The sequence below is a fragment of the Cibotium barometz genome, chromosome 17 (assembly GCF_041138505.1).
Source record: "Cibotium barometz isolate CiBa-2024 chromosome 17, ASM4113850v1, whole genome shotgun sequence".
Taxonomy (NCBI): Eukaryota; Viridiplantae; Streptophyta; class Polypodiopsida; order Cyatheales; family Cibotiaceae; genus Cibotium; species Cibotium barometz.
Window position 1 is genome coordinate 43,864,519 of NC_141062.1, and position 12,715 is coordinate 43,877,233.

The 12,715-nt window shown below is 43.0% G+C and overlaps 1 protein-coding gene across 1 annotated transcript; it reads right to left on the reverse strand.

Moving 5' to 3' along the window:
• Positions 1–442: 442 nt before the first annotated feature.
• On the reverse strand, positions 443–1,126 carry LOC147630040 (putative eukaryotic translation initiation factor 5-2). The gene is made up of 2 exons (XM_086811017.1): positions 873–1,126; positions 443–825 (listed from the first exon to the last, which is right to left on the reverse strand). Exons 1-2 carry the CDS (start codon positions 1,048–1,050, stop codon positions 443–445), a joined length of 561 nt encoding a protein of 186 aa, XP_086667143.1. The 5' UTR covers positions 1,051–1,126.
• Between the last annotated feature and the right edge of the window lie 11,589 nt (positions 1,127–12,715).

Here is a 12,715-nt window from a genome sequence, read left to right on the forward strand (position 1 = left end):
TGTACTTTTAAAATTTCCAGCTCATAGAAATTTTTCCCCCCTCTAGTAAATTTAAATTTAAAGATATCACGCCCCTTACAATTATTGAAAAAGGTGATCACAAGAATAATCGATAAGCCTTTGTCAACTTGCATATACTACTACATCTAGAAGGATGCCGTCATGTATTCTCACCTTGACCTTATCTTTGAATTTGTGCATTCCAAGAGAAAACAAGGGAGATCCTTAAGAACATGTCCTTTCTAAATGCCTTGAAAGAAGGCCAGCATGCAGACTTAGTGAGATTATCAAGGTCTTCCTAGAAAGTAAGAATGCAAGTTTATTGAAACAAAGAATTGAATACTGATGTCGAGAGTGGAGAGTTGACGGGAGAGTAGGAGACGAGAGTCAACAATGTGTGGGTGTGAAGAATGGATAATGGGCACACCACAACCCATGAGTTTTATTCATGTGTTAGAGTAGGGTGGAACCGGTTCATCTCCTCATCCACTGCCTCGCCTTCCTTCAGGCGTTCTTTTTCAGCTCTCCTCATCCCTTTCTTGTCATTTTTTTTCTTCTGCTTTGGAGGATTCTTCAGGATAAAGGTAGTCAGCTTGTCTCTCATGTCAACATCAGATACAAATCCACAAGCAGCACACTTCAACGTTATAAACTGACTTTTTGTGATGACTATCTCTGTCTCTGGGTTCCCACATCCATAACACTGGACATATTTCTTAATGAGATTTTCCAAAAGCCCTGCAAGTTTTGCTGTATCATGTGCTCCATTCACAATAGCAGTGCCAGCTTTCTCATCAAATTTTGATTGTGCACCAAGTTCACATCATTCACAATAGCAGTGCCAGCTTTCTCATCAAATTTTGACTGTGCACCAAAGTACTTAGTAGTGTAGGCTGGAGCCCTAGCCAAGGCCTTTGCAACATCGATCATGTTCACAAGATTGGTCTTGATTCCATTTCCTCTGCCTTCAATCTTAGTGATCAGCTTAGGCATTTTATACCTGTAGAAGGCATCATCACGGTTGCTGGCCCCGATGTTCTGAAGAGCCATTTCAAAAGGAGCACTGGCACTTATACAAACTCAAAAAGGCCCTTCGTCTGGTAAGAAGAGATGAATTTCTTGCCGTCCAGACCGGATGTGGAGCAAAGATGAGCTCTCTCCTGATGAAGCCATATCAGCAAATAGAACCAAGAAATAAAGTGTATGACTCCCTGCAAGCACTTAGAAGTGCTCAGCAAAGTATCTCCAAAGCGCGGAAACACTCCCAGATAAATAACACTTGCCTGCTCAATGTCTGTCAAGCATCCAAAGATGCTCCCACTGGCACAAAAGCTGTATGTACGAGCTCAAAAGCTCAACCAATGAGTAAGAAGCAATGTCGAACTCTTTTCCAATCCCCGATGGTCAATACCTCAAAGCATGTACCCAAGACATAACCTGACGAATAGCATAGGCATAAGCATACATGAGTAAAATAGCTTCAGCCCACTGTATGTCAGCAGTGATTCACTGCTCAAAACTGAGTATTCTCAGTCCTAAATCAGGGCCAAAATGATGGCAAACCATTAACATAGCATCTCCATACATGTAGACATCATACGGGCATCAATATGCATCAAGTGATCAATCCCGGTAAGCATAGACTTCAAGAGATAAGTGCTGCCCTGTTTTTGGCCTGTTTGTAGACTGTTTACACAGTCCCAAACCTGAAGCAAAAAGCTTCAATGTTCAATGCCTCTCACGGAGTTGACTCGGTGAATGGAAGAGGAGTCTAGACATAGGAGAGCAGGAGAATTCCTCGTTCTTCGCGATGAAAATCTTCTGGAGCCACCGTACAGCCAGTAGGAAGAGTGAAACAACCTGGGCCACTTGTAGGGAATGCGTATGACCTAAATCCACGCGGATAACCCCACTGGCCTGACCTGAATCACACGTGGGAGTGAAGAGACCTGTTGCTGGTCTGAATCACACGTGAATGCTTGTACTGACCTGAATCACACGGGGAAGTGAAGAGGGCTCCTGCTAGCTGTTTTGAGTACACACGTGAGAGAAAAAGAGAGCTTTCCAGACCTGAATCCACGCGTGGAAGTGAAAAGAGAGAAGCTGTACCATTCAGTCCATGGGAAAAGGGTTCCAAAGATGCTGTACGGCCAGAATCAACAGGTAATGATGATATTGTACTTCCTGTACCTGCTGTACCTACTGTACGACCAGAATCAGCAAGAAATGAGGACAATATACCTACTGTACCTGCTGTGTGGTTCAGTCCTCAAACAATAGTTGGAATAGGAGCTGTACGACCTGTTTCATGAGAATAATGAGTGCTCCAGCTGCTGTACGGCCTGTTTTCTCAAAATCCCAGCAAGCAGTCGTGTTTTTCTCCTCACGAATGCAAGGGAGAGGGCTGGAAGTAAGGCGCCTTCTTCCCATGCAAAGGATTGGGTGTGGTAGGTGGGGTAGGTGGCCAACCCCACCCCACATGCTATAAAAGGGTGCCCAGGCCAAAAGAGGGTGCCCACACTTATAAAGTGTCCACCTACTTTTAATGAAGTATGAAACCTGTAAGTTATAAGGCTTATAACTTAAAACTCTTATTAAAATAAGGATTTCCCACCTGTTCACACGCCACAAAACCTGTTAGAAGACAAGGCATTCCACGGCTCACGGGAGGGCGTCCCCGACCCCTGAGCTAGACACACATGTCAGGCATGCAAACGAAACCAGTTCACGCGAAAACATTTCAAAGGCAGGCAAACATGAGTGCACAATGCAACATTGTTAAAGGATAATCTCCGTTCATGTACTTGCACAATACTTGACATTTTCGGGCACAAGCAGGCCCACCGGAAAGTCAATTCCAGGTACACACACAGTGTACAATCCACCCGTCCCTTGCACTACGGATCACGCCGTGCCAGTCCTAGCGGTGGTAATCCAGAAACATACACCGTGTGCAATCCACCCATCCCTGGCACTACAAATCACGCCGTGCCAGTCCTAGCGATGGAGCACCACTACGGAGTATGCTCATCCAGAGCCCAAAGCTCACACAAGAAGATAAGAGGACCATTTGATAGCTCAATGGTGACAGCCATGAACATAAAGATGTTGCCACTCAGGTCATGAACCTAAAAACTCTAGTGAATAAAGTTATGACTGAAGATCAGAATGTTCCTAAATTCCTAGAGGCGTGGCGACTTCAACTGGATGAGACTACACTCTCGGGTGTCAATCTTCCTGAAAACATGCAGGCTATGTTGCTGCTTGCTGCCCTCCCGTCTTCATGGCAGCCCTTTATAACCACCCGAACCGCAGCTCATCTCTCCATACCTATTCTAATCCCTTCCATTATACACGAACATACAATCAGATCTGCTTCATCTTCACAAGCAGCTTCATCTACAGCTATGGCTATGTATGCCCGGCCTACATCCAAGTTCTCCTCGAACTTCTGTTAAAAAAATACATCATCGAAATCTTTCCATAAACCGAGGAGGCCACATCAAAAAAATTCTCGATTTCGTCAATCACGCCCTGGCATTTCATTCACAAGCCCATACTGCAAGATCTGTAACAAACATGGTCATCATACTTCAGAATGCTGGCATAACGGCAAGAATAAGAGCTCTCAGCAGACAGCAGGCAAATTATGCCTCTGGTTCTGAAAGTGGGTCCCAATATTCGTCGCCATATGATGATTATAGTCATGACTCTTCACCAGCATCTGATGACGGAAACAATCTTGTCTTCATGGCATCGCATCTTCCTGATTTTGATGTTGCAAATACTTGGGTGTTAGATACAGGAGCAACCTTACACATGACCACACATAAAAGCTGGCTGTTTAATTACCATCCACTCAATCATACTATAACTGTTAAATTCGGTAATAAAACACATCAAACTGCTGAGGGTATTGGTCGAGCCAAACAGCTCCGCAAGTTGCAGCAGCCCATAATCCAAGTTTAATGGAGAAGTTGAGCAAAGTACTCACAGAACTGAGCACCGAAAGCCGATAATTTCTTAAGCAAATGATGAGACGATGATTGAGCAAGGAGACCGTTACCTGTGGGAACGAGAGATGGAAAGCAGATGCCGGGACGAAGCGTCAAGCGAGGGCCTTTGCCTCGGAAATCAAGTCAAGACTAGTCTTCAATCGGGCTGCAGGGCCTGATACCTGTTCAGATACAGTGATATGTAGAGCTTCACTGCCTTGGATGAAGATCACACGGGGGAGTCGGGACTCTGAGCAGTGAGAGTGAGGTAGGGACTGAGAGAGAGAGAGAGAGAAAGAGAGTTCTGCAAATGGCCTCGCCGAGCGTAAGAACCGCACTCTGCTTGACTCCGCTCGTGCTATGTTAAGTGTTGCAAAACTAGCAAAAAATTTCTGGCAGGAAGCTTAGTCGCTATATTCAGAACAGAGTATACCACAGCCTGCTATATTCAGAACAGAGTATACCATCGCTCAGTCGATGCAATGCGTGCGCCTGACCTTGCACATCTCCGCGTGTTTGGTGCAACGGCGTATGCGCATGTCTCTACAGATCACAGACAAATCGCACCTTAGACCTTAGAAATCTTCCGCTTAATCAACACCAATAAAACCACAGGCCCCGATTATTAACCTTGGCCAATAATGTAAAAACCTAAACTAAGGAGCTTTATTAAGCTTAGTTAGCCAGCTTTATTAAGCTACACAAAGATAGAGAAAGGGGGAAGCGGCGTCCAAAAGGAAGGAGGGAGTAGTAAAGAGAGAGCATCATTACGTGAGATGTTTCTTTATTGCTTCTCTCTTTTACAGCAACTAATTTAAAACACTTTCAAATTTAAAAAACGTTAAATAGAGTGTGGAGCAAAAAAAGAACTTTAAAGTGTGGGGCCAAAAAACACTACTAGATTTGAACCCTCTACCTAGAACCCAACAAAATTATGTCATACCACTAGAATAGTACCCTACTTCTAAAGTTTTGTGAATAAAAACACTCCTTATTTTATTTTTCCCAGGCACAATTGTAATACCCCTCCTTTATTTTCAAAACTGTAAGTGAGATTTATATTAAAACCCATCCTTTTGAACGCACGTGCTACACCTACACGTCTATAAGGTGGAGGCCCCGGGGTCCGGAACCTCCTCGGGACATTCTCTTGTAGAGCCACCAATGCCATTGAGGCCTCCCATTGTTCTGTAACATTCTCTTCCTCAGCATGGGCCTCTTGGACCTGCTCCATTAGCTTTACTTTGCCCTTTTCTTTTTCCTTGCCACTTTCTTTCGCCACACCCTCTTGTAACAGAAGGACCAACACCATGTCCCAGCTCAGGAAAGAAGTGCCGATGTTGCCCATTTGCAGATCCAAGAGTAAGTCTTCCTCCTCATTCCTGTAGTCCTTTTCTGTGAGGGATTTTAAAAACCTTGTTAGGCGAAATCTAAAATTCTTGTCTTCCCTGAATATGTACTTGATGAGGTCAACTGGAGCCCATAGGCCCTCATCACCCTCAAACATGATGGAGTACGTGCTGATGTGTTCATCCATATACTGAATGACATCTGTAAAAGCATCCGCGTGTAGATGCATTGTTGCACGCACATCAATTGCTCCCTCAAACATAGGGACGATCTCATCAACCCTATGAAGTAACTCAAGCTTTCCTAGCTGTGCAATAAGTGCGTCAAGTAGAGGTTCCATGACTATGAGTGATTGCAAGAAATAGAGAGTGTGTGATACACAAAGGTGTGCGAAATTGAGAGCAAGTGTTAGGAGAGAACGATAATTGTCAATTGATAAAAATGAGTAAAGTATCGTTTATAAATGGGCGACCTTGTTATAAAAATTTTAAAAACTTTTAAAATTTTTAAGTACCAATTTTTTTTAAAAAAATGGTATGCGAAAGCAAGAACGTATCCTTCCATCGCAAGGTCATTTCTAATTTACTAGTGGCTCAAGCCACAGATGCTTACGGTGACCAACCTTACACTATCACAAAAAAAAAAACTTGCACAAGACAATTGAAAAACCTTAATAAGACAGTGAGGCAAAAAAATTGAAATTGTATTTACTTCAATTCAAGATTACATATCCAGTGGTTATTTGATAGCTACACAGCCAGGGAAAGTAATTTCTCTACAAAGAAAAGATCGTTCCTGCCTTTTGCGCACTACTCTACCATTGATTATAAAAGCAAAATCACCACTCAGTGAGAATCGAAGAACTAAGTAGTCGCGTAAGTTGGCAAGGGACCAGTCATCATTCACAGCAACATCTTCTACATCCCCACCTTGCATGGATATATGTAGCACACCCTGTTCTGTAGAGGTTGTGTCGGAGTCTAACGCCTCCCATTCTCCATTTGTAAGCTTCCATCGCCTGTAAGGAAACGCAATGGACAACTGTTGCTTGGCAATATGGTAGCGCATCACAACCTTCTCAACTATTACTCCGCATCTGATGGTGTCTCCATTGTGTTGAACAACTTGTTTATCCGATGCAGGTGATAAGAAACAAGTCAGAGCTCTCTCCCCCTTTGCAATCCATAAAGTTGGGGTACGATGTGTGTCACTTGTACGGAACAGGTACACAAAGAGGTGTAGAGGTATGAAGCAGGATATGGTTGCTTTGTGAGATCCATATGTGCACTTCATAGCATTTTGCACCTTGTTTTCGATCTGCAAACAAGCCATGGCCACTGAAGCATTGTCTAGAATTGGCCATTCAATAGATGTGAGAGTTGGCGTAGGTTTTGGAACTAATTTTCCAGTACCATTTCCTATCGTGGGAACCACATATGTATCCTCATAGAAGAAGATGTTTCGTGCAAGAAGTTGTGTAGCTGGACACCCTCCAAAGATTAAACTACCAAGCTCCACATGGTATGCTTCAAAGGTTCCTTAAATTGCCTCCATAGGCTCCCACTCACTATAGTTTGAGGGAAAAATATCTACGCAGAGGAACCCAAGAACAATCAAAGCAGTGCTCAGTACCCCATTATTAGCACACAATTGATTTAAAAACAAGAATATAAAGTGGTGAAATAACTTACAATTTGCAGGAAATCGTTGACGTTGGTCATGGTCTGCTAGTTTCAGCTCTGTTGCCTTGTAAACATGTTGGACCTTGGCTAGCTTTTTTCCATCACGATCTTGTTTGAGCTCCAATATCTGCCCTTTCCAATGGTGACTTTGTATATCAACGTATCGCTTTGACACCTTGTGGGTTCCTCTTGTACTAGGCTGCATCATAATCCAATTCCACTTCTCGTACTGTTTGATGTTCCAGTGTCCATCCTCATCTTGACCACTACTACAAGAGAGAGATTGAATACTGATCGGAGGCCTTCGAGCTCTAGAAGAAGACATCAGATGTATATATTAGGGAGATTTTAAACCTTGATGGCAAAGGAAAATTGAATGGTGAGAAAAAAACTTAGACTAGGGAGATGTACAAAAGAGAAGGAGTTGTAGAGCAAGTTCCAAGGGCTTGGCTGTGCTATTACTGCACTTTGAAAGAGGATATTAGAGGGGGTGAGAGGAGACAATGAGTAAGATTATGAGAGCCAAAGCATTTGCAACTCAAGCTTCCATAGCTTGGCTCCACTGTTACACTCTGTAAAAGGAGGTTGGACAAGGTAGAAGGATGAAGTAAGGAAATGTAAGTGAGGATCAAACTTCCATAGCTTCTGAGAGGAGGTTGCAGATCAAGCTTCCAGAGCTAAGCTCTGCTGTTACACTCTGTAAAAGGAGGTTGGACAAGGAAGAAGGATGAAGTAAGGAAATGTAAGTGAGGATCAAACTTCCATAGCTTCTGAGAGGAGGTTGCAGACCAAGCTTCCATAGCTAAGCTCTACTGTTACACTCTGTAAAAGGAGGTTGGACAAGGAAGAAGGATGAAGGAAGGAAATGTAAGTGAGGATCAAACTTCCATAGCTTCTGAGAGGAGGTTGCAGATCAAGACTAGAGAGTGAAAAATGCCCTGCTATGAGAAAGGGGGAAGAGAGAGCGTTTTGGAGGGAACGTGGGAGAGAGGGACAGTGGAAAGTGAAGGGGAATGTGCATTGAATGCATGGGAACTCGTTTTTGGGCCTCTATCACTTTAGAGACCTTACTTAATGATGGCTGCAGGCTGCAGCTATCCTTTTCTATAAAAAATAGGGGAAATTTTCATATACGTATAAAATTTTTGAGTTTTAGTTGATTTTAAAAATTAAAAAGAGCCTATTCAGCCTATTATTCTAAGTTTGACCACTACCTTCTAGGCTCTTACAAACCATTGGTTTCAGTCCACATGTAATCTCCCTATTTGTCTATTTCTTAATCACCTCCATTAGGCAATGGCAAATTAAAGGGCCCAAAAAGACTCCATTGAGTTCCTAATGGTTTGGTTAGTTAAGGCTCTTGACTACGTTAGAATAAAAATATCCTGGAGGAATCGCCTATGTCTACTGGGCACAAGGGAAGTTTTTTCGGGTTCGATTTTTGGAAGAACCGAGGGATTAGTCTCTTGTTCGGATATCCGTGGGTGAGGCCCCGAGTGAGAGGCTCTGCCCTGCGCAAGAAGTGCTACTTCTGTTGCTAGCACCCCCGAAAATCGTTGCGCAGAGGGGGCAGGGATCTTTCAAAAGACATATGACAAAACCACCAAGAGGGGCACAATCACTAAGGCAGATGGGTCCACAGAGCAGGTCCTAATCATCGAAGAAATGATCAGAGAATATTTGTAGCTCCCCCCACCCATACCAACACATGTCCATACCATTGATCAGATGCCTATGGAGGATATGCTAAAGAGGGTCTCCTTCAACTCAAATGGAGCAGAATATGAGAACATCAGAGATGAAGTGGATGAAAAAACTTACAAGGCAATGTCAATGATCATGCAAGTCAAGCTAGTTGATAGGTATAATAAGGTCCCCCTCAACAGAATAGAAAAAATCCATGAAAAAAAACAAGAATATTGGGCTTGGTACATCCACCGAGAGATGGAGAATTACTTAAAGTCACACCAATCAAAGGTGTGACTTCCCTATCTTCTTACCAAAGTTCTCAGCCATGTAGCTCATCTACCTATTCCCGAAGGTACTCGGGGAGGTAGGGGTATCCCAAACTGAAGGAACACTGGAACCCTCTACACACATTTCAAAAAAGCTACAGCAGGACCAGGTGGTCTTAAAAGAGACAAAGGAACTCATTTAGGAACTAAAGGGGGGAAAGAAATAAAAAAAAAGGTAAAAAGATGTGTGGCATCTTACAACAATTGGAATATGAAATGCAACAAATGGAAGAAGAGATGGGACATGATATTGCTTCTTTCCAACAGGTTATGGAGGAGCAAGAAGCCAAAGATAAAGAAAATATCAGCATGATAGCACAAGCAACCCCAGAGTCGACACAACAAATTCCACCTTCCAGCCTTGCTCAAATGGTATTCACAAATCTTTCACCAATCCACGACTCCATAATCTCTGATCTTTCACCAATCCGCGACTCCATAATCTCTGATCAACCCATCTCAACGGAAGTTGGTGCAACACAAACTCTCGTAGAACAAGTGCCACAAAAGGATGCAGGCGAAAGGAATGAAGAGGCCACCTCAGCACACCCAGAATTTCAAGAAGCTCAAGATGCTGAGAAGAGGAAGAGACAAGACGAGACCACAAGCCCAAGTAAGATAAGGCGATTGGAAGATGAGGGTACAATTGAAGAAGGTTTGTTCTTGACCAATCTTGACACTCATCATTTTCTCGAAGAAACCATGGAAGGCCTCGATACACTACTCATGCACCAAATAGAAGGATCAGCCTCCACAAGTGCAAATATGGGGACACAAGAGAAAAGAGTATGGAGATCTCACTTGTCGCTTACCACTCACTTGCTGCATGAAAGGAATGCTATGCTCTGGAAACAGGTCTAGGAGTCTACGGACCAATTGAAAGCATTTAAGGAGTATCTAGCAGGCAGCTAATGCCACTCACAAGGAAGTCATCCTAAAAAGCTTAAGGGCAGCCAAAGAATAGGAGGCCATACTGCAAACTTTGAATAGTTAACAGGTTCATCAGCAAAACCTTAGTCCATACCACAAAAGAAAACGAGGAGCTGAAGGTAAGATTAGAGCAAGCCAAGGTCTAATTGCAAAAGGAAGTGGCGTATACCAAGGAGAAGGAAGCACAATTTGCAAGACAACTAGAGAAGGCACAAAACACATTCTAAGAAAAAGAAGATGGGTATATAGGATAAATCAAAACACTAATTGAAGCAATTACTTAGGCAGAAAATAGAGTGGTAAGCCTATAGACAGAAAGAGAGCAGATGAACAAAGCCTATGCTAAGAAACTGAAATCCCTAAATGAGATAATCAATGCAAAGTCCCTTTGGTAGAGGACTGGCAAAGACTTCTTGATGAAGCTACTGTTCAAGCCACAAATTCCAGGATTGCAGCACAGGAAGCAAATAAAAGATATGCAGAACTGGCTGCTCCTCCAGATGTGCGGGAAGCCGCCATCTCCACACTCCTCACCACCAAAGACTCAAGAATACAAGATATGGAATGCCAAATTTCCCTCCAAGAAAGATCTCAGAGGACGGAATAGACTGATGAATTATGACTCCTCATCAAACGTGCCTCGGAGATAGGTTCATTGCCATTGACTCCTCGGGCCCCTCCTCAAACACTAACATTGTTTTTATCTACACTGACCCTCTCTCTCCTTCAATATGAAATTAACCTCACAGAAGACCTCAGCCTAGGAGACCTTACACTAGTTCGTTAGAACACGGAGAGAGATGCAAACCCCACAATCATAATGGGAATCCTTCGGGGAGATATAGTGCTTATACTGACCCAGTTGATATCTTTTTCTTTCCCTTACATCCCATAGTGTTAAACCTCCGTAGTTGGTGTTGGGTGCTACAACACTTAGACATTCTGGATGACAATGTTGATAAACTTGACGTGTTTATCCCAAATGATATCCCGGCCAACTACGAGGTGGTTGCATGAAGTTATCAATGGGTTATTAGCCATGGATGGAGTGAAGTATATAATACCCATTAGCAGATAAATCTCTCCGAATCTACTTTATATCATCCTTTTGGTATTATAAAGCTTTACTGAAATATCCATAAACATTTGGAGGCTATGCTCACTATTGTGATTTATAATTTTGATAAAGAGCATATAGAATATCCTCATATAACCACAGATGATATAAATGATCTTCAGGAATTTATGAAAACTAACAAGCCTAGGCTCCCATCTCCAAGCTCCGGAGAGGGTCAAGAAGAAACACAAGGACCCTCGTCATCTTATACTGATCCAGTGTTCTCATCCATGGCCAGTAAGTTATTAAACCCATTTCCTAATGTATCTCCAACTAACAAAACTGAGAGGCAGATTGCATCTTCTCTCGCTTCTCTTCTCTCCTAGTTGGTTTTCCCACTAACACTCTCGCCTCTCTGAGGAGTTGCCACTAGCACCAACACTATCTCCACCAAGGCCGCTCGATGAGGTATGCAACCATCACCCTCACAATGATATCCAAGCTTTTTGTGATGATAATATTCTTGAGTCTTTGATAGCTGCAGAATATGAGAGTTCATCCGTGTAGGAAACCCACTATTAAAACTGAAACTCATGTTTAAGGTGTTGATACGAATCACACCCTTCGAGCCTACTAGAAGAATCCTATCGGATGCATACTCAACCATGGAGTCAAGAAGGCAGCCTTACATTCCATACCCTCTCCGAGCACCAATGCCAAATTTAGAGGAGCTGTTACTGATGGGTGGAGAAGGGACATTATGGGAGAATGTGGCTTGTCACACAAAGCTGGCCAATCCGCAATTGGCTGATTTGCTGGAAATCAGAATTGTCACATTTATGTGATCAGCTACTGTTTTCAAAGATGGTGAAAGAAAAACCCAATGCATACAAGGGGAGGCTACACGACTATCCACCCACAGATGATACCAACCCCCACCTGGAATATTTTGGCATATAGCCAGAATGGCGAAAGGAGTACCTAATAGTGCCTGAATACAATTATGAGTACTAGAGCTCCCCACTAGCACTAAGAGTAGATCCTTTATTCATGGCTCTCAAAAGGCGCCTAACTCCACTACAATTCCAAGAGGCAAAAAAAAAAGGGATTCTCATGTGTGCTGCAACTTCCCACATTTCTCGCCATCAACATTCTAAGATATAACAAGTCAAAGAGAGCAATTGCTCACATGGATAAGAGCATGGTGTAGAATCTCGGATCCAAATATAGTAGCTGCTGTGAGATTTTTGAAGTTGATCGTGGTTCTCATCGATCAACCAAAAGAACAACATGATGGATTTGATGCGGATCAGCTTTGCTTTGACATGAACAGAGGGCCATCTGAAAGAGGCATGATGCTATACTATCATCACCTAAGGTGTCTTTCAGGATACATGCATGTCACGTTCGAAGACATGGTCAACATCGGGTTCTGGACTTCCCACTCATCATTTCGCGAAGAACCCTTAAAAAGCTTTAGTCCTGCTCTGCAACTTCTATAGAAATGAGTTCGGTGACCGGGTCTTTCGACCTAGGTAAAGGTTCTGAGGACGACAGAACCTACATCAGGTAGGGGGGATGTTAATCCCATTTTAGATTGACAAAGATGCTCCTCCATTTGAGGACATTAATAAGTGTCATGAAAAGGCACTATAAAAGTTGTATTGAGATATTGGCCACCCAAGG